The 23,158-nt window shown below is 38.7% G+C and overlaps 1 protein-coding gene across 1 annotated transcript in view; it reads right to left on the bottom strand.

Annotated features, from left to right (window-relative positions):
* DNAH14 (dynein axonemal heavy chain 14) overlaps positions 1-23,158 on the bottom strand; it is a 174,927-nt gene that overhangs the window by 63,554 nt on the left and 88,215 nt on the right. Inside the window, 9 exon segments of the mRNA XM_044450129.1 lie at positions 189-377; positions 1,393-1,554; positions 3,682-3,879; positions 5,558-5,634; positions 7,362-7,548; positions 9,290-9,460; positions 12,066-12,233; positions 14,698-14,826; positions 17,957-18,144. Coding sequence (XP_044306064.1) covers positions 189-377; positions 1,393-1,554; positions 3,682-3,879; positions 5,558-5,634; positions 7,362-7,548; positions 9,290-9,460; positions 12,066-12,233; positions 14,698-14,826; positions 17,957-18,144 — 1,469 coding nt within the window.

The raw sequence follows: 23,158 nt of genomic DNA, 5'->3' as shown, positions 1-23,158 counted from the left end.
ATTTTCTCTCATTTAGTGTACACAAATGTCCATTCTCATGGGTACTGACTCATAGCATGCAACTTTACCCAAATTTGCAAACTGAATTGCAATGATTCATGTAAAGTTTGAATTTACCAACTGGACCTGATTAGTGAGAACATTAAAAAAAATAGTTTCCAATGTCATACAATGGATTAGTACCCTACCTCATCTCCAAGCGTGTCATCTTGCCTAAAGTAGCTTTTTGCAACATGACAAAGGGCTTCTTCGGGCCAAGCATCATACCAGTCAATTGTACAGCAATTAACAATGGCAGGATACGTCCGGCAACGCTGACGGAAGACCAGCCCTGCAGCACTTGTTGTGAAAACTACATGAAGATTGGTACGTACCCGCTGAAATGAAGATAGAATCATGTGTGAAAGCTACACACACACACTGTCTCTCTCTCTTTCTCTCTCTCTTTTCAAAACTATGCATACATGAATGCTTAGACTGTCATACAGATTGTTTTGTTATAATCCTTTGCACATTTACTTGAAGGTATGCTCCAGTGAAATCAGTGAAACTTATTTCTAAATAAACAACATGCTTGGATTTGCCCTACAAGGTATTCCATAAGAGCTGATATTGAAAAGTGAACTTATTTGCTCTAAAATCTGATAATGCTATGTCTACATAGCAAATAGTGTCATTTCTATTTGGTATAAAATTAAAAGCGTTATTGGTATAAAATTATATCAATTTTGCAATGGGGCTCCTGATTTTTCACAATAATATTTGAAATATATGCTGACTTACTTTTCCTTTAACATTTCCCTGAAGATACCCATCTTTGAAAACTGAAAAATGTGTATACTTTTCATATGACTGGATATGTACAGTCCCTCTTTTTATTATTTATGGTCAGCTCTCACACTTAAATGTCTATTCCCTAGCAGTTTCATGTAGCTACTAAACAGTATGAGCTAAAAGGTATAACCTTGCTAAAGACCACAAGAATTTATTTATTATTCAAATTTGCATACTGCTTTCCACAGAGCTTAAAACATAAAGCACACCGCTAATTATTATTGTTCTTTTTTCAGCAGAGGACTGGGTACTGCTATTTTTAAAATGGATGGCATGACACCATCCTTGGGGGAGATATTTACAACTGTCATCATCCATCTGTCAAAGGCTTCTCTGGTTGCCTTCATGAACTAGATTGGGCAAAGGCCAAAGGAATATGTGGATGATTCAGACCTTCAAGCAAAATGCTCGCATTCCCAGGTGAATAACCAAGAAGCAATCCCTCAAAATAGGACAAGCTACAGGCATATCAAACTGGGTCCTACCTAAATATGGGAGCCAAGTTACAGTGGATGTGAAACATTTGGTCACAGCGGACAGACAAATTTAAAATTCTACCTCTAAGAAGAATGAATAGATATTTTCTATTTTGTTGGGGTGCTTTGCCTTTTCAGCAACAGATGTTAGCGGAACAATGATGTTATCCAACTCTTCCTTCTCAAATAAGTTGGGCACTTGTCCTGATTTCAGAATGCAACTCAGGTCTTCTAAAAATGACTCCTACAAAAATGGTATTTATTAGTTATCTCACATCACTAGTGAATCAGACAGAATCAGAACAAAGCACCACCAAACCTGATTAAGATTGAACTTGATGGGCTTGATTTTGTTTCATTTTGTGTTGAATTGTAACTATGGTACATTTGAACCCCATGGAGTCAGAGCTAAAATAATCATGTGATGGAAGTTTAAAAGAAGTCATGTCCAAATGCCTGATATCTACAAAAGGCTCTCTAATGCAAAAATTGCATCATTGTTACTTGACCTTTGTGGGGAAAAAAATCAAATATGTTTTTCAAAGTTGTGCAATTGTACATTATATCCATTATAGTACATACTTAGCCACATGTGTTTCCTCAAAGCAATCTTCCTTTTGCATGGTGATCACATTTTTGCTAACTCACAAATTGCAATATTTGTGGTTGCTGGGGCAATGCTATTCCTGCTAGCACTTCCATTGTAATTGAAAAATAGTATATGAAAGAAGGTTGTGATAGTGTCATTGAAATATTCTCAACAGTGTTGTACCATTGGTCTTGGGTGACAAAATGGTGGGTTTTGTTGCTGTTATTATTAATTTTGTTTCAATATGACCCAATAACCAAAATTTTGTGGAAGGTTAACAATAATTTATAAACGTAAGGACAACAATAAACATGGGTGGAAGTACAAATATAATGCAATAAAATGCAGCATAAAATTCCAATATACAAACTTTTTAACAGTTTAAAGAACTGTTTAAATTTCTATATAAATAAGACCTGTTAGAACAGCTGACCTGTTCTATCATGAGCCATTAAATGCCTGGAAGTAGGGGACAGTCTTAGCCTGGCCCTGAAAAGATGATTAGGCTTCCACCATATTGTGTGCATTTAAAAAGGTTTAAAACTGCTTTTTTCAAAAATATCAACTACTATTTTTAAAAGTCAAATCATCCTCTATTTCGTGGCTTAATCATGGAAGTGATTGCCTACTTCTTTAAAAAGAGCATTTAGGTTGGGGTGACTGCCTACTTATTTTAAAAGGAGGTACAAACCCCAGCAAAGCTATCTTGTAGCAATTATCCTGCTTTCTCCCTTTTCCAATGTTTCACATTATTTTTGAGGCCTCTGTTTTGAGCCTTGTGTGAATATAGATGAGAAATGGAGGGGAATGAAAGAAGGGGCAACACAGATTATCTAATCAAACTCCTGCAGCTGCAGCACTGCAGACAGATACATTCTTTTAAGGACAGCACATGCCTGCATTTGTTAGCTCATTCTGGCTAACAAAAGTGGCTTCATTCTCTCTCCTTCAACAGTGGGTGAACAGATGTTTCCTGGAAGCCTACTGACTGTCCCTACTCTAGTTGATTTTTTGAAGGCAACTACATCTGAACAGAATGGTTCTTCTGCCAAACTATACCCAAGGTGTTCTAAAATCTTTTGGCAGGGTCCCATCAAAGTTCTTTCCAGATCAGCACCTACACTTTTCCATTTTCATTATTCTGTTTTGTCTTTGCTATACTGCATTTATATCCCACCTTTTCATCTTGTGAGAAACCCAAGGCTTTACATAGCCTTCCTCCACTCCATTTATCCTCACAACAACCACCTTGTGAGGTAAGTTAGGCTGAGAGCAAGAGGTTCAAAATTGCTCAGTGAGCTTCATGGCTGAGTGGGAACTAGAACAGAGATCTCCAGGGTCTCCATTCCAACACTTTAACCACCATGCCACATGATTGCCAGCTATTGTTTGCCAGCAGAGCACTTATCAATAGGAATAGTAACTTCAGCTGGGAATGATAACTTCAGTTGCATACAGTCTGTGTGTCTGTTCCACCGACTGTTCCTGTGCTAAGAACCATCACTTTCACTTACAACCATCCAGCTCCAAGGCAGTAGTGAAGCTGGAACTAGACAAAGCATGCCATGCCATGTCCATAGTATTGCTCTTAACAACTGTAATTTTCCAGTATTTGGGAGCCTGAATGAACATAGAAAGCCCTTAATCAAATTCCGTCAAAGCAAAAGGTTTTCTGCTAACTGCATTAGACCTAAAGGATGGAAAATCTCAACTAGTGTGTCATTAATATGATTCTAAAGATTATTCCAGTGAAAGTTTAATACATATAGCAGAAAGTCTTACCTGAATTATGTCTGAGTCAGTGATGAGAAAAACAGTCCTCTTGCCTTCCAGGCCTGCCTTCTTATAGACTGCCTTAAGGTCGTCTCTAAAATTTCCATGATTGTAAGTGCGGGAAATAGATAACTTGTAGAGGCTGCATTCAGACAAGTAACATGCTAAGGAGGCAGAGGTTACTTTCCCATTTCCATCTAGACCAACCTGTAGAGTAACATGAGTCACATTTGAGACCAATACCAGAAAAGTAAGATCCATTTAATCAAATCTTAATCATTATAAGATTTATGTAATCTTTAATACATGAATTGAAGTAAAAAGAACCCAAAGTATCTACGTGCATTGAAATAACCCAAGGCTAGTGGCAGACTTTGATGCCTAAAGGTCAATGACACTGATCTACTCTGGTAAGTATTCTAGGTTTGCTGACATTAATGAATGTTATCTTTCCTCTACTGGATTGGCCCATATGGGAAATATATCTAAAAGCTGAATATATAGACAACTGAAAAACAGAATACATACTCAAGTATTCTGCCACACAATATAGTCATATGCGGATTTCTCAGAATTACATTGTACTAGGTTTAAAAGAATTTACTCCCATGGTTGTGTATAGGATTGCAGCCCTAGACTCCATGTTTCCCATCTGTTTCATAAAACAAATATGGAAGTGAAGCAGAAGGGACAAAAAATTATCTGAGCAGCTGGAGGAGAATGGGGAGCCCCCCTTGGAAAGAGAAGTTGCCCTGTTCTGGATGGGGTTGCACTCCCCCTAAAGGACAGGGTATGCAGCTTGAGAGTGCTCTTCGACCCTGACCTGTCTCTGGAGCACCAGGTGCTAGCAGTGGTGAGGAGCACTTTCCTTCAGCTTTGGCTGATACATCAGCAGCATCCTTACAGTGCCCAGCAATGGATACCCATGCTCCAGTAACCTCCTATTTGGACTGCCCTTGAACATAGTCCAGATACTTCAGTTGGTCCAGAATAGAGCTTCCAGGTTATTAATGGGGACCGGCAGATACTCCCATATCACGCCGGTCCTATATTGTCTACACTGGCTGCCAATTGAAGTCTGGGCCCAATTTAAGATGCTGGTGATGAGCTATAAGGCCCTAAACAGTTTGGGTGCTCAAGCTCTTTCTTCCCTATGTGCCTGCCTGCCCCATGAGATTTGAGACAGAGGTTTTTCTCTGGGAGCCCTCTTTGAAGGAAATTAGGAGGGTAGCTACTTGTAGAAGGGCCTTTTTAGTGGTGGCACGCCAACTGTGGAACACACTTATTCTTTTTGGTGTCAGGAGAAGACTTTCATATTTTCCCAATATTTTAACAGTTAATTGGTTTTATTCTTGATTTCATCATCATTTATCGGATGCAGTGTGTTGTGTGTTGTATATGGTTGTTTTGTTTTTTGTAAGCTGTCCAGAGACTTTTAGTGTTGGACGGCATATAAAAACTTTAACTAAATAATAAATAAAATTAGAGTTCCAACCACCCTCTCCTGTTTCTTCACCCTGAGGTCAAAAAATCAACTTTAGAAAGAGGGGCATTCCACTGGGTAAGGAGGAGAGGAGACTGCAGAGGTCAGGATACAAGTTATCTTGATCTTCTTTCAGCTTCCTTCACTCCTTCCTTGAAGCATTGTTACTGGACAACTAAAAACCTGTCTAGCAAAATCTGCAGAGCAGGAGGATGAGGAGATGAAGATCACCGCCAGTACTCCTCCCACTCTTCCATGAATGATCAGAAGCCCGAGTTTGACAGAACTGAGCCCTAGCAAGAGTTAAAGGAAAAATTTATCTTGATTTAGGAACTGCTAATTGTGCTCTTAAATCACTGCTACTGGGATCTAACATACAAAAACATAAGGAAATGTTCTTACAAGTATCATGTGACTGCCTTCTTGTCGAAAAACTCTTGCCGCCCTTGTTATATGCTGTACAGCTTCTTTAAAAAATACTATTGCAATATTCTAAGGAGATACACAAATATCAGTTTGTAATAATGCCGAAAGGCTTAATGTACCTTAAAACATTCTATGCTATAATTATGAATAAATTGCAGAGTTCAGGGCAGTTATTGCAAAATAGAGGGGAGACCACTGGAAATGGTCATGAATTTAGAAGAACGTACTTTTCTCAGAGCTAGCCAGATCACAGCAGCTTTGAACTATGCACGCATTTAATTTTAATCCTCAAAGCTAACCCAGGAGAAAGAGAAACAGCAGCATGACCCCTTTTCTTACATGGACTGCACTAGCTGCTGGGGTCAAAGAGCCAATGCAATCATGGAGGAGGAACAAGAGCCTGAGAGTAACTTGATCACCATCACCACCTGCCTTACGACCCGGAACATTTGCTGGAAGGGGCAGCTGCAGCAAACAACCAGGAAAATGGGCCAACAGTGCTGGGAAGATTTCTTATCAAACTGGGACAAAAATCATTATTCCTCCCCATGCCCACTTGTGGGCTTTCAAGTGCCATTTCCCTTTCATTGGAGGAGGAAGCCATGCCCCTAGAGTGAGGAGATACAGCAGTCACATAGCACCTCTCAGGTGGAGCTCAAGGACCTTAAGAAGCTGTGATGATCAGACAGCTGGCAGGCAGAGTGAGACTGCAGCTCCATGGTTCTCCCATTAACAGCCTGTGCCAGAAGGACAACTGCCATCTCTGCAAGCTTTCTCAGCACTAGATTAATAACCTGAGAAATATTAAGTTACATACAAAATTGCACAGGAAATGCCTCAATCTGGGAAAGCATGGACAAGTATCTATGCTCAAGTCACCCTGTCTTAATTTAGGATGGTTCCCATATTTCAACTTACTGGAAATCAAATATTTCTGCTGCAGGTAATCACCAAAAATGCCTCTCTGTCTAAATTTATTCATTGCCCGTGATCTTTAAAATGCATAGCCCTTCATTATCATCAAATCATACATTTATATATGGCAATCCCAAAAGTGGTTATCAACAGGTTATAGAACTGATAAGGTGGTTTCTAGCACATCAGATCTCATGCAAATTTATTAAAACATGTGAACATTTAGTCTGTGTGCATGCTATACTTCCAGATTGTTGTGAGCTGTCTAGAGATGGAAGTGATTGAACAGCCTAGAAAAATCCTAAATAAATAATTCTTCAAGTTAGCAATAACTATTGTTGCTATTGTCACTATTATCTACCTACCTACCTACCTAGCATTACATTGCATGTATATCCTGCCCCTTTTCCTTTCGTGCAGAACCAAAGGCAGCTTACATAGCTCCATTTTATCCCCACAACAATCCTGTGAGGTAGTTTAGGCTGAGAGTTAGTGACTAAACCAAAGACACCCAGGGAACTTTGTGGCTGAGTGGAGACTAGAACCCAGATCTCCTCAGTCCCCAGTTCAGCACTCTAACAACCACAGCACACCGTCTCAAGTTACAAATATATATTTGCCTGCACTGCAAGGAGCTCATAGAACTATACAGTCTATTCTCCCCATTTTCTCCTGACCAATGACTGGCCTACCAAAGATTAGCCAGGGAGCTTCTTGGGTCAGCAAGGATTGTGACACGTCTTTCCAGTTCCAGCCCTACACTCTGGCCACTACACCACAGCGTCTCTCATTATTTGTTTACTTTGCCTCTATGTAGGCTACACATATGCATAATTTAGTGGGCGAACAAAAATTTTCAAATAACTCAGACTTATTAATGTTACCTCAGGGTGTATGGCCTGCATTCTCATGTAGTATTCTTCTAGTACTAAAAGAAGACGCTTCTGATTAGTGATGTTTCTATAGATTCTCTTTTCCACATGTGTGTTTGGTTCTAGAAAATCCACAAATATGGGTGGGTCCTCCATCAATTTCTCTTTGGACCAAAAAAGCTGTAAAAATAAGGTAAATATTTTAGATAGTAATAAAGACAAACCATACTTTCTATAACGTTATTTGTGTAAGATCACTTATTTCAGGCATGGACAAACATCGGGATGCTTTTCTAGCATCTGATATCCACCAACTGAAAATAGGTTCAGAAGAAGTACTTTCAGAATTAAGGAATTTTGAGCTCATAATCCTTTAACACAAAAATGCCCTCCTGATCAGCCCAAGGTTTCTTCATTTTGTTGCTACCATTATTAAAGAACTTCTTGATTATCTACCATAAATACCGAGAGATATGCAAATAGATTCAGGCGTTCTGCCCAACCCTGCCTTATTTAATAGGTCCAACATTGTCGTCTGACCCTTGCATCTGCAGAGTACTTCCCCAACATTGCTCCCCAATGTTGGGGAATGCTCCCCAACATTTCACAGATGAAAATGAGGACATTTCTGGATAAACCTAGCAAGCTTGGCTTTGCTGATAAAGGTGGACTAATGCAATCCAAACTCCTACGTACTACACATAGAACATGCGAACTAGAAGTACTTTTATGGTGTTTTTATCATGATTGTTTTATATGGATTTATTACTGTATTTCATTTCTGTGAATGGTCTGGACAGCCTTTGAGCTGATAAGTATAACAAACAAAAAATAAATAGAAGTTCACTTAAGGAGAAGTTGCCAGATGATAAAAGCCAATACTGACATGGAATCAAACACATTTATTTAAGAGAGAGGTGTTAAACTTGAAGCCCATGGGCCAAAGTTGGCCCATCTGTAGGCCAAGTCCAGCCCAATTGGGGATGGGAGAGGGGGGCAAATACAGCTTGCTGGTTTCAGATGACCATGCTTCTTCCCTTGACTCCATTCCATTTTTCCCACGGCTAATCTTTTAGTGGTTTCCTGGCTTCTGTGTGATATTTTCCTCCTTGCAAGAAATGCAAATCAAATTTTACCAATTTTGTGGAAATTCTCCTTTTTCTTAAAGATTGGGAAATAAAAATAGCAATACTATGTTCACCTGCTTGAGAAAAGTAAGTCGCTCTAAATTAAGGGAATGGTTCCCATAATATCTTAATTGCAAGTCTTCCCAGCTGGGATAGAGATTTGATGTGAGAGCCATGAATAAGATCTTAGCTGTTGCTTAATAACTGGTAGTAACTCCGGGGCTCCTAAAACTGGCCTGGGATTGTGACACTGAGAGAAGTGAATCCTTTTCAGCTGCTACATCATATATTTTAATTCAGTCTATATTTTTAAGATTATTTTATTGGAAAAATGCTTATCTACATAAAGTGTTTATTATAACAGAAAAGTGGGGCACAGAATACTAAATATTAAACATAATTACAAGAAAATGAATTGAAAACGCATTGCTTGATGCGCTCCAATGGAGCCAACCTTAAGGAACCAAGCTTCAATTTGGATGCTAGGAAATACTTCCTGACAGTTTGGACCCTGAGGATATGGGATGGGCTTCCACGGGAAGGTGGTTGCAGCCCCATCAGTGAGGGTGTTCAAGGATAGGCTGGACATGCATGTAGTAAGAGACGGCTGGAGCCGGGGGTCAAACTAGATGGTCCAGGCGCCCCCTTCTGACTCACTCAGTTTCTGTTTCTAAGATATGGATTTCATATTTTCATGCTTATTGTTAGGAAAAAAGTCACATAAGTATAGTGGCTCTCTTCCAAGCCCCCATTCTCTCTCACACACACACACCAACCACTACCACAGTACTTACTTTAAAATAGTTACGGAGTTCATTGGAAAGAAATTGATAGAACATCTCTTTTTCTGCAGAATCAATCAGACGATCATGAAAAACTCTGGTACATTCATTCACAAAGAGCAATGCTGTTGTTTCTTTTGAGACAATGACAGATTTGTGGGCTTGGAGCAATCCTTTAAGTACCTATTAAATATTTCAGAAGAGACTAACTTTTTGGATTAAAACTGGGGTCACATTACTAACTGTTCATATTTCTATTCTGAGTTACTGCTAGTTTTTATTTAATTAGACTGAGAAATATTAAGGAGATGAGAAACCTCAGCCAGATTAAGAAATTGAGGGATATTCACTCCTTCCATGGTATATGAATGTCCTGTTTGGCCACTGATAACCTAAGAAGATCACTAATTGCCTGAAAATATTTGCCAATCGCCATTTCTAACTCAGTGGGAAATAGCCTTCTATCACTGCATGCTGCAAGATGTGTTGTTTATTCAGCTCACAAAGTTGGTGGCTATGATAGATGACCTGAGTCTGTGGAAAGATAAAAATCTAAGTAAAATCATTTAGATCCTGATAACTAATAACAGTAAAAATAACTAAAAATAACCTGGATGCAAATGATACCTGCATCACTAATTAGGATCAGCCTTTGAATAATTTGGAAAATGCTGAAAAACCAAAAATTATACTGTCCTATCAAACAACCCAGCCCCTAAATAAAATCCAGAATCAGAGATCCAATTCAAACATACACATAATAGGGATAGATCCAGATGAAGATAATTTAAAGTTTAGAATTAAATATTTCTCAAACTAGCTTTAATCATTTATGTTAATCTGAAACAGAATGCTTGACATTTATTTGATTTCTATCCATCCTTTCTAAACAAGAAAAATGGCACTCAAGGTGGCTTTCAATCACAAATAAGACTTGATTGAAACAACAGAAACAAAATAATACAAGTAAACATTCAATAACAGAATAAAAACTGTTTACAACCCAACACATCCACCTACATCTTGAATAAAAAGGTGCAGAAGGACAGAAGAGGAAAAGCAAACCAAACATCTCAAGAAAGAGTTGTACAGAGAGTGGACACCAATAAGATCCTCTTTTGTGTTATTATTAATTATATTTAATATTCTTAATTATTAATTAAGAATAATAACATTCTTCCCTTTTCTTAAAAAGAACTCAAAGCAACTTAACATAATTCTCCTGTTGCTGCTGTCAGTGTTGTCCCCACAACAACACTGTGAGGTAGGTTGGAGTGAGAGTCTGTGCGTGGCCCAACATCACCTAGTTAACCTTATGGGTGAGTGGAGACTAGTGTCTCCTGCTTTCCCAGTGTCAAGGGAATCAAGGAAGCATGGTGGGACTATCACACCCACTACAGTCTCCAGATTCCTGCAACCACCTCCGTCAGGGCCAAACACACGAAGTCATTGGTGAACACTTGCCCCACACACTGCAGCAGCTGTCTGGGGGCTGACCATGGCAGCAAAAGGCCAGTGTCTTAAGCGTTGATCACCAGGCCCCAGCAAAATTAAAAATGGGTCTTACTTGTCTAACTCCGTTATTTAGGGTGTGGGCTACAAAAAACAGAGACAAAGGGGAGGAAACCCTATAGAACAAGAGTAGCTGAATTGTTTTTTAAGAGAAGCAACTCCACCCAACCCAGACTTGCTAGGCAGAGCTGGTCTGGGTAATTTAGTCAGCCCCATCCCTGAAGAGCAATTTTTGGCCCTGCCCACCAGTTCTAGAGTTCCAGAGGCCATCCCAATGTGACATAATGACTTCTGCAAGCTTCTGGAGAATTACAATCCTATCTTCAAGTTACACTTGTTGGATGAAGATAGGATTATTATTAAATCCCCTGGTGCAATAGAAAGGAGAGCAGCAAAAGACTCCTTGCAGCCATAAATTCCTTGTGCAGGGGAAAGCACTGTGGTTTCATCCTAGCTGCTTTGTTGTGCACTAAGTGTCTGGTAGCACGATGGAGGCAATCTGCCATTGCTACTGTGACTGGAACTTTTCCTGTCACTGTATAAAATGTAGGCATTGTCATATGTAACACTGTGATTGGTGAGCTGCAGTGAGTTGTCTCTTTCTAGTTAGCTGGTTGTGCTTGAACATGTGCATTGCTGTACAGTGAATATCATGGAAGCACATGGATAAAAACTGAGGCAGTGTCAATATAGAGCACCTTGTCTAGTGGGCGACAGTGAGTTGTCTTGGATGCTGTGCAAATAACTGTCAGTGTTGCGACTGTAGCTCAATTTTCTACCAGCAACGTTATACTTTCTAGGTCGCTGCTGGAATTGCAGAGCATCACAGCTACAAAAAGTGGATGTAACACCTACAGTTGTAGCATAGGAATGGCTGAATTAATGAAGCCAGAAGATTGCCTTGACCAAGACCATCTGTTTCAGATGGGTATTGATGGGATAGTTGCAATGATGTACCTTGGTAAAATCTGACATATGGCAAACAGTAGAAAAGGGGAAGGAAACAGAGGGAGGGGTAAACAATAAAGAGTAAAATGACTGAATTACATTGAAATGTACTACACTTTTAAAGTGTTCCTCTCTCTGGCCTTATTTGCCTAACTTTAACTGATACTACATTCCCTGCTTCCTACAATTTTACCACCTCTCCCCACTGAATTGCTGCAAGCTTCAAAGGTGATCTTTAAGTCAATTTTGTATGTGTTTTCAAAAGCATTGTAAACAAATTATAAAGCATGCTTCTGATAAACTTAATAATATTGTCATCATAACAAACCTTAAATAAATCCCGCAGGTTAAATGTGTAATGACACTTAGCTGGAGTTGGTAGCATTTTACGAAACATTCTGTAGTACAAAGCAATAGAAGCACATGTTAAAGAGTCCTTGCATTTCTGAACTTCAACCAAGAATCTGTTGATATAAAAGTATGATCCCAGAGAAACCTACAGGAAACCAAACATATACCTTTTTACCAATTTGCACAACATTTTATTTCAACAAATAATAGATATAAGCTAAATTATATATGTTTATTTGATTTGATTTGATGGATCCCCCAGAATTAACTGATTGCAAGAATCCAAGGCCAGTTCTGTGAGTTCAGCCAAAGATTTTGCTAGGCAACAAGGTGGTTTGTAAACTAGCAGAATCCCCAGTCTGTTCTTGGATCCTAATCTCAATGTATTTCAGATCCTTGACAGGGTGCCTGGTCAATGGGATAATATGCTAACAGATCACAGGCACATAGCCCTCTCACCCACTTTCCCTTACCTGATCCACAGCACAATAGCCAGGTGGGAGGGCCTGTGCCCATACTGAACAGCTGTCTTCTCCCAGCCAGGTCTCTGTGAGACAGGCCAGGTCAATCCACTCATCCTTAACCAGACTGTAGACAAGTGCAATTTTATTATGGGCCAAACTGACATGACACAGGAGCAGTTAAAGGGACTGTGGGTGCTCAGAGTACTTTCCAAATTACCTTGGTTGACAGGTTGACCAGAAGAGGAGATATAAAATAGCATTCTCTCTTCTTCTGCAACAGTATTTCACCCTGCCAAAGGCATATTGCCTGTTGCCCTGAAGCACCTGAATGGTTGCCCCCTACACATTATTCCCAGACCATAACTAAATGCATCAATTAAATAGCATGTAATAAAATTACCTATAACAACCTGAATTGGTATATATTAAAAGATGAGCAACTCTATATCCAGCCTGTCAGTTCAGTATTATGCACAAAAAATGCCATGTGGTCACTACAACATATAGCAGAACGACTGAGTTCTAAAGAGCAACTTTTTGGTATGCCCAAAGCTTGGGCATGCCTAGTGGAATATTTGACTTTTTTATGGTTAGCCCAAGTTATCACATATTATATCTGTGGGCTAATATAGACATTATGTTAACTGTGTGAAATGTATGAATAATTATATGTATTGTCTGTTACATAAATAGCAAGCTGTAGGGAAGCCCAAACAAACTGTGAACAACAGCAGGTGGGATCAAAGGGAAAATTTAATTCTTTCATTCCCTGCCACAATCCTGACATAAAAAATTCTCCTTGAATCTGCTGCTACTATTTCCACTGGAACCAATGGTTTTGTAATATTATGATTTAGGGTTATATCTGAACAAGCAAAAGCAAGAAGAAACTCAACTTTGGCCACAGGGCAGAGACTGTAAATATGCAGTAGAGCTACAGGTCTGGTGAAGTTATGCCTTTCCCCTAATTTTTAATTCTGATCTTCTGAGACAGTTAACTCTGAAGAAAAGAATAGCTTTTTTATCTACTTCAGACTTTTTAAATATAACTTCTTGATTTTTTAAAAAAGTCTTCCAATGGTTCTTGGACTATTTTATCTATTACCTGGAAAATACGTTGCAAAGATTGTAAAGATGTTGCAGGCAAAACTAATGTGCAAAAATGTGTCAGGAGACGAGCACTAATCCCATTGCTTCCTTCACTGGGTGGTGTACAATTTGCAACCAAAGCAATGTCCAGGACATTCTGTGAGAGGAATGTAAGAGATTCCTTTTAAATTATTGACTTAAAATATTTCAAATCTTGCTTTAGTAGTGTAGGGCTATTGGTAATACATTCTGTTAAACAACAACAACAAAAATAACATCTCAGTTTGAAGAGCAAACTTCTAGAATTTATGAAACAAAGTGATATGGAAGTGAATTGATACATTTATTTTGCATGATGTTATGAAAGAATGATCTGAATTTAAAATAATGCATAGAATTTTTGTGCACTTTAAAAGCACTGTACATAAGGAAGAAATAAACCCTTCAGTCCAAGAAATCCTTCAGATTCATGAAAATCAACAAATTAAAATAACCTTAACAAGAAAAGAAAATGTATGGAGTTGCATGGACAGAAGCTACTGAACAAATCTTCCCATAAACTCAAAACAGAGAAGTTCAGGTTGATGTTCTGGAATTCTGACCCTAAACCAGATTTGACAGCAGCAAATTCATTTTTAAAAATTCAGGTCTGCCCCAATTATGCATAAACAAGGAAGAATTGCCTCATCTTTAGAACTAACACAGTATGCTTTCAGGTTCAGACAGAAAATGTTTTCTCAGAATGTTCAACTTTGTTTTGTTTTGTTGGTAAAAGGGAGGTATATGAGAGATTAAACAAGAGTAAATTAAAATAAAAGTTTGATTAAAAATATCAAAAGCTTTACTTTAAAATATACAAATTAATGGTAATAATTCTGTTCATTCTCCTTAACAATGTATTTTGAATAAGAATCCAATGTATCTAATAAGAAGACTGATGACAACTAAACCAGAACAGTTTTCATATCACACAGTTAATAATGTTAATGCTTTAGTTTCCATATTCAACAAAGTATTAGAACTAAAGAAGGAAATCAGGTCCATATTATGCAGTACCTTCCAATCAAGGTGCCGAGTATCATAAAATCCTCCCAAATCTAATAACTGCCGTATTAGTTCAAGCGGTGGCTGAGATCCATACTCCTCTGGTATTGGTGCATTGAGATCATCGATAAAGAGTAACGCCTTAAAATAAGAATATTACAGTCCGCACATGAAGTATATTATCAGCATGTGTGTGGTATTTTACGCCAAAGCTCCGAATGGCCTGTCCAAGCAGTTTTATGCAAGTATTAAATGTCATGGGCAGTGGGGGAGATTGACCCCTGTGGGAAACCACAGGCCACCAATGGCCATGGAGTTGACAATAATCCTCCAGCACCACCTGCTGGATGTAGCATGGTAGAAAAGACTGGAACCACTGTGAAACAGCAATCCCAAGTCCTAGCACTACACAATAGTCCAGAAGGATACCATGGTCAATGGTATCAAAAACCACTGTCAGGTCCTAGAGAACTAAAAGGGACTCACTTCCAATCTAGTTTTAAGTGTAGGTCATCCAGCAGAGTGACCAAAGCAGTCACACATTCTTTCCAAAAGTCCAAATGAAATGAGTCTAGATAACAGGTTTCATCTAGTTACATTTGGAGCATTAATGTGATTAGCCAAGGTTGTTATATCTGAGACTGTCCTATAGTTAGGCAGATCTCCTGCATCAAGGGAAGGTTCTTTCCCTTGATGCAGGGTTATATTATGTCTTCCTTGATGGGTTATATTATATCTTCCTTTAGGCAAGGGGTATTCTACAGTTATTTGTTATGTTAGTCGCAAAGTTGGAATGCCTGACTCACTGGCATGCGGCAGGACACTCAGCCCAAATTGTCCTCCTCCAGCCATTGTAACCTGCATTTCTTCAGACCAGTTACATCACAGCTTTTTAATATGCCATGTTTTTTCCATGGTATATTCAGTATGTGCTGTTTGTTGGGTGAGAGCAATGGTTTCAGTGGCTGGGGGCAGAGCTAGGAGTAGCACTGCAAGTGGAAGCAACATTGACAAAACAGCAGCAACCCTGGGAAAGAGAGAAACCCAGTTACCCTTCAGTTGTACCCCTGCCTCTCTCTTTCTCACCTTTAGATTCTCTCCCCCTTTCACCCCCAGTTTGACCAGTGAACTAAAGACCAAATGCAATGATGCTTCCCCCACTTCCCCATTCCTGTCCTTTGAAAAAACTTTGGAATGTGACTCAATGCCTGCTTTGTCCTTTTGCCTCAAGGGACAACTAATTGAAAATGCTCCATATATGTGTGCCTGTTCAGAAGTAAATATTATTTTCAATGGTGCTTCTCAGAATTAAATCACACTGACTTCAATAGCACTTCCTCATAGAAAAGTCAACATGGGAGAGGGGCTGCTCTTGTTTTTAAGAACTGCTTTTGAGTGGTAAAGAATTGGAGTACTGATCCTGCCGGCCTTACTCCTTAGGTGGTTGGAGGATGGCAACAAGCAGAAGCACAGTCTTCACATTTTCTCCTTCTACATGATGTCTTGTGGGAGTGGGAATGAGGAGCTATCTATTTTTTTCCCTTAAAAAAAATCCAGGTCCTTCACTTGTTGCACCTGCCCATAACTAATGACAGGGGCAAAACATTTTTAAGGGCCATTTCCCTACACATATCCCCTTTCCAACTCCTCCTACTTCTCTTGCAATTGCTCTGTGACACAAGATCACATTTTCAACACAATGGGGAGTACATTGTATTCGTCAGCATGTGTCCTAATCTCATGGTAAATACAGGAGAGAGTGCTCCCTGAGAAACAAAAGAGGGTGTAGTAGAGATTCCCCTATCCACAAGAGGGAACAACACTCTAGTATCTTCCATTGTCTTATTTCAGATGATTTAATCGTTCAAGAAAGGCAAGGTCTAGGTACACAGTTGGTGGTTTTTGCCATTCCAGGCACCCTGTTCACATCTACAAGATGCATAAACTAAAAAGCATTCAAACCAGGTGAATAGGCAGTTGCCAAGGTTATATTATTCTGAGTCCAAGTCAAGGCATTTTCAAGCAACTGTATCCACAAAGAGGAAGAAAACTCACAGCAAGCCACTGGCTTCCCTCTCCAACATCCTTTCAAAGGACACCTTTTACAGCACAGGAAAGCATTGGTGGTTTATTATATTTGGACATGATAATGTCCACAGGAACATGCAGAAATATATATATTTCTGCATAAAAAGAATATATGTTCTTTATGCTGCCCAAACTGCCAGGGTAGTCATCTTTAAATTTTTACCAGTGCTTGATTGGATTCATCTTGATTTCCTTTCCAACAGCGCTCCATTAGCCTCCAGGTCTCTTTATTTTCAACCACTCCAGTAATGTATTTTAGTAGCAGATAAGAAATCTATACTAATCCACAATCAATTTTTCTCAACCATTAAAAGTTTTGGTTTCCTAATACTGATCTAATACAATCAAGTGCCTATCAGTATGCCAGTGGAACAGGCCACCTAACAATAAAGTTGTCATTTCTGCATACAGGATAGTATAACATGAGTTATCCTAGGGCAGTATCCCACTGTGTCAATCCATTAGCACAAATGGTGTTGTACTAATGAAAACTATGTTTTGAACTATGCACAGAAGAAGAATCCAATTGAAGTTACATTTGCTCAAGCACAGTTGTGCAAGTGTTTGTGCGTTATACTCATGCAACCCATTGGGCTTAACCCCTGTACAACTTGCTGTGCAAGCATAATTGGCAACCACTTGTGCAATGGAAAGATTCTGTGGAGCTGTACTAGCACTGCTTGAGTTAGTGAGATGACATTGTTGGATATTACTGCAGCTATACTTATATTAGCTTAAAAACTAAAATAAAAACAAAAGCCAAAACCCCAAACTGTTCCTAACAAGGAATATGCTTAGCTTCCAGGAAATACAGAATATTGACAGTACTTGCTGTGGTCACAGAATTTGCCTTACTTTCTGCTTCTAAATTTATCCCAGAGGTGGATGTAAGACCCAGAGAACAAGAATACACACTAAGAGGTTAAAAAAATATTCTTCTGGAATTACATTATATAGTTCAAAGGAAAAGCAAAAGGGCAAGGTTTCCTTTTCCCACTTTCCAGAACTCCATGCTCCACCAAGCAACGATAAAGCACATAGTTTTGGTACTGAAAGTAAGTCAAACACAGGGAAAATTTTCAGGATTTAGGATATTCAAAAGGTCTCCTTCTTTTGAAAAGTTCAATGAGTTAGAGTGACGCATAGTATATTTTAATTTACATTCTCTAAATCTGTTTCTTACCTGTTTAGAATGTGGAACATCTAAGATATCTTTACTTTTCAATATTAGTTTCTGAAGAATCAAAGCCTTTGCTTGGGTGGCACTGGTATGGGTACCCAACTGAAGAGTAGAAACAATAGTCCTTTTCTTATTTGCTCGAAATGACCCTTCTAAATCTGGCCCCTCTCTTGGCAAACTCATAGCTGAAACTTACCCAAAAGTAATACAGGTTTTATATATATGAACGTATATATATATAGAAAGAGAAAGAGAGAGTAGCAAGTTTAGATAGATTCAGTAGTAAAGTGACTTACCACTTTCTGTATCTAAACTTCTAACTGAAGATGTTAATAATCAGTTTGAATATTTTGAGAAGTTAACAGCAAATTCAATATAAATGGGATATTTCTATGAAATTTCCTCCATAACAAAATTAACATGGTCCCATATTAATTGGGACTTGTTCCAATCTTGCTATAACCTGTGACTTGGGACTTGTTCCAGTCTTGCTATAACCTGTGTCTTGGATCTGCTGTGCAACATAGAGAAATCCCATAATCTTTGCTTCACACCCAGTGGAAAGCAGAGGATTCAGTGCTGGAGTCTCTACTGCACCATAGTGGCAGTATAAGAAGTTGCTGAATGAAGGTGCTGGACATGGCTGAGAGAGGAACAGGTGGCTAAGCCACAGTCAGGAAATTTGGCTAATTATTATATAACAGGAGCAGGTCTTATTAAAAGGTGGCAATTCTAGAGCTGGTACAGCATAGGAATATTGGAGAAACCCTTGATGCATTCAAATGAGTTTGGATTTCTATGAACCCACCTTGTGGAGGTCAGAGCAGACCAGCTTTTTTGACTTGCACAGATTTCCATCAACTTGTGGACCAGTGTTTTTTCTTTTACATTTTATAAATATATGGATATTTGTAATGCCTTTGTTGAAGTTTATGCACAGGTTGAACAGAGTTAACAAAAAGTGTACATCCCTAGATGCAGGCTTGATAAATCTAGGAACATTAACTTCTAAGTCAAGGGTCTTTGTGTGTTGGTGCTTATGAAATACAGTGGTATTGGCTCATGAACTTAATCCGTTCCACGACTCTGGTTGTGACCCAAGTCAAATTTCCCCATAAGATTCAATGTAAATTAGGTTAATCTGTTCTGGCCCCTCTGAATGTGGTTGTGAGCCAATTTTTGGTTGCAAGCCAAGTCACATTTCCCCATAAGGTTCAATATCAATAAGGTTAATCCATTTTGTAACTATTCTTTTTTTTAATCAGAAAAAATTGAAATAAAGTGACAAAGAACAACAAAGTAACAAAGTACTGTACAGTACAGTGGTAAACACTAACCTAGGTGTGGGGGAGGTTATTGTTTTGAGGGAGAGTCCCCCTCCATAAGGACACTGGGGAGATCTCTTTCAGGGTTTGCCTCTCTTCTTTGTCTCTTAGCTGCAGGGTCAATTTTGGTGAAAAATCTGCCTATAGCCACTTGTTTTTTCCTGTGCTGCATAACCCTCCGGAAATGAGACACCACATTATCGTTCATCAGATTCAACACTCTGTTCATTACAGTTATGTTGGGATGGTGCTTCTCAAAGAAATCCTGGCACTCATTCCATTTTTTCAGAATGGATTTTATTACATCACTGCTAACCTCCTCCCTGTCTTCCTCTTCCTCAGTGGAATCCTCCTCAGCAAGTGCCTTCTGCTGCTTGCTCTGGAGTTCAGCAAGTTCTTCTGTCGTCAGCTGCTCTAAGTCTTCCCTGCATGAACGCAACTGTGATTGTGGCCATCTTCCCACTTGGAGGGTGGGGTGGGGAGATGGCCACAATCGTGCTGGCTGCGGGGGATGGCCGAGATTGCACCCGTCTTTCCTGCAGGAGCGTGCCCCTGATCATGCATGTCTTCCCTGCATGAATGCAACTGCAATCGTGGCCATCTCCCCACTTGGTTGCCACACAATGCGGAGTTCAGGACCCAAGTCAAAATTTTCATGAAATTTTTCTTCGTGACCTGATTTGGTTGTTAACCAAGGCATTCGTAAGCTGAAGCACCACTGTATGTGAATGCTTCCACTTAGTAAATAAAATATTCAAAGTTTATCTTAGCTGAAGACTTCCTGCTTGCAATATTAGAGAATTAGCAAAACTGTATCACTTTTCTTCTTCTAAAAAGCTAGACGATATCTTTGTATAGGTTGTCATGACTTTTGTGATTTGTTAGAGTAAGTGGGAAATCAACAAAGAGATGAACTGGTAGGAAAAAGGAAGATAAGATTTTGGAAGCTTGCATTAATATTAATAGAATTCAGGTATCCCATGCACACAAATCAATGTCCACTTCCAGCTCACCACCTTATTCTGGCCTTGCTCTCCACTCCCTTCCCTTCCCTTCCCTTCACTTCCCTTCCCCACACTTGTGTGTCAAATAAAAATATGAATATATTTTGTCATCTTTTCAACATTTTTCTGTTTTCCCAGCATTTTAGACATAATATGGTCCTCCTGCTGATTTTTTTTTCTCTCTCTATCTCTTGGCTGCCCTGTACTTTCATGATTATTTAAATTAGTTTTATTTGCATTTTACTTCTTTGTATATGTTTTGTGTAAGAGCCCTGGAAAATCTTATTGAAAGGTGGTATAAATATATATTACATAAAGCAGCATCATGAATTTAAAATCAGGTTAACAATAGAAAATCAATAATAACATACACATGTCTTTAGTTGAAGTCTGTGATGATTTCCAAGCAGAATGAAGTACATCAGACTTGAAGTAACTGGAATTCTTCAAGAAGCTAGGAAGAAGAGAACACACACACACAACACAAATACAGGTTTAAAAAAAAAAGAATCAGTGATGTTCCAGAATAAAAGCAGATTGACAGATCGTCAGATTGTTTCTGATACTTTTTGTAAATCTATACTTGCTATTTATATATTGCTATAGCTGAAAGTTCACCAATACAGATAATCGGCATCATATAAATTATCACATGAACCACTAGATATGAGAATATACATTTATAAAACATTGAAATTGTTAAAAATGAAAATGAATAACTTGTATGGTTATTTACCCTCATAACGATTTAAAGTTCTTAAAAATAAATTTACTCCAAGTATTCTAATCAAACAAGCAAATAAACAAAAGCAACAAACAAAATAATAACTGTAGTTATTATTTCCAAAGCTGAGGCCCATCCTTTGCAGGACGTCAGGCAGAAATAGTAGTAGCACTGCCACCACTCTTCCTAAAACTGTTGAACTGAGTTCTAAAGAGATGCCCTATTCTAGCTTGCATTTGAATTTCTCTTTTAAAATATTTTAAACCCTTTTTATAGTCTAAAATAGCTGTGGGGTGAGGGGGGAGATTTCTTGTCTTTTCAGCTTAGTTCTGATATTTTTGGAGGGTCTGATGAAAAAGAGAAACATATGTTCATAAACATCAATAGACTGGATCAAACATGGAGTAAGAACATCTAAATGTAATGCAGATGACAAGATGTTAGTGCTGCACATCAGCGTTTGAATTGATAATATTATTCCTAATTGCAGTGACAGGTAATATAATTTTTTTTAAAAAAAATCACATTTCCTACCTTGCTTTTGATGCTTCACTATAATGTAATACCTCTCCTAAAATTGTTCCCATTTTTATATGTAACCCTCCTTGTTTCTGAATGTTTTCAAGCATGTTCTCAATCATAGCAGTCTTCCCACTACCAGAGTCACCTAAAATTAACAAATAGTTTATCAGGGCTTCTCTGTGGTTGTAATGGAAGCAAAGGAATATTTTGTTTTCTCTGTTAGAAATTTTGACTCTGCCAAATTACTGTATTCAGGGAAGTTGTTAGCTACCAGTTAACAACCTACAGTGGATTAATACACTTCAAACAAAGAGTATACAAAAATTGTTCTGGGTGGCTTCTATTCAATTTTGTACTAACAAGAATCAGCAACCTCCACAACTATTTTTGATATGTACTATAAACAGAATTTCCAAGAACGCATAACATCAAATTATAAAATATATAGGACTCTTATGTTTCCTTATCAAAATTTTACAGGATTTCATGATCTTAATAATAAATTATTTCATATTGTAATAGTGTCCTATCAATTAGGCTCAAAGTCTAGGACTACTATTATGAAAGTTTTCTAATTAAGCACTTTTATTAAGAATCCACTGTTAGTGTAGAATATGCAGAATGACTTCCTCTAGGCAAATATGTCAGAGAAGGGTATACTTTACTTTCCTATCTAATTAGTCTGTATGTAAGATACACCAGGGACTGCAGGTGGCGCAGTGGTTTAAACTGCTGTGCTGCTGGGCTGGTTGATCGAAAGGTCGCCGGTTCGAATCTGCACAATGGGGTGAGTTCCCATTGTTCCGTCCCAGCTCCTGCCAGCCTTGCAGCACGAAAGCATGCAAATGCAAGTAGATAAAAAGGTACCACTTTGGTGGGCAGGTAACAGCGTTCCGTGCACTTCGGTGTTTAGTCATGCCGGCACATGACCACAGAGACTGCGGACAAATGCTGGCTCCCTCGGCTAGGAAAAGGAGATGAGCACTGTCCCCTAGAGTCAGGCATGACTGGACTTAATGTCAAGGGGAAACCTTTACCTTTACCTTAAGATACACCAACAATTTAAGATATGTAGATGATAACATATTAGTAGCAGAAAGCAGCAATTAACTCAAAGAAGATGTGATTAAAATGAAAGAAGAAAGTGCAAAAGCAAGAATGCAACTGAACAAAATTCATCACTATAGAAGAATGACACAACATTAATGACAACAATGAAAGATTTCCCATACATTGTTTCAATCATTGATTCAAGCAAGGACTGGCTCCAAGAAATCTGAAGAACACTGCAACTTGGAAGGGCATCAATGAGGGAAGTAGAAAAGATCAAGTGTAAGCCGGCCAGCATGGGATGGTAGTCACAGGTGGACTGGGACCCAAGGAGATCCAGGTTCTAGCCCTACTTGGCCATGAAGCTCACTGAGTGATTTTGAGCCAGTCACAGATTCTCAGACAACTTGCTTCACAGGGTTGTGAAGCCACCCATTTCTGTCATGAGTTGTACTCTAGAGTTAATAAAGTGTGATCAGTGGAGGTGTCAAGAGCATTGTCTCATACAGTTATGTTGGATGTCTCAGTTATTGGAGCCTGGAGATATTCACAAGGTGCTTGGTTGAATCCAAACAGACAT

The sequence above is a fragment of the Varanus komodoensis genome, unplaced genomic scaffold (assembly GCF_004798865.1).
Source record: "Varanus komodoensis strain SLA01 unplaced genomic scaffold, ASM479886v1 scaffold1, whole genome shotgun sequence".
Classification (NCBI taxonomy): domain Eukaryota; kingdom Metazoa; phylum Chordata; class Lepidosauria; order Squamata; family Varanidae; genus Varanus; species Varanus komodoensis.
Note: the sequence above shows the minus strand (reverse complement) of the source record. Positions and strands in the feature narration are given on the sequence as shown.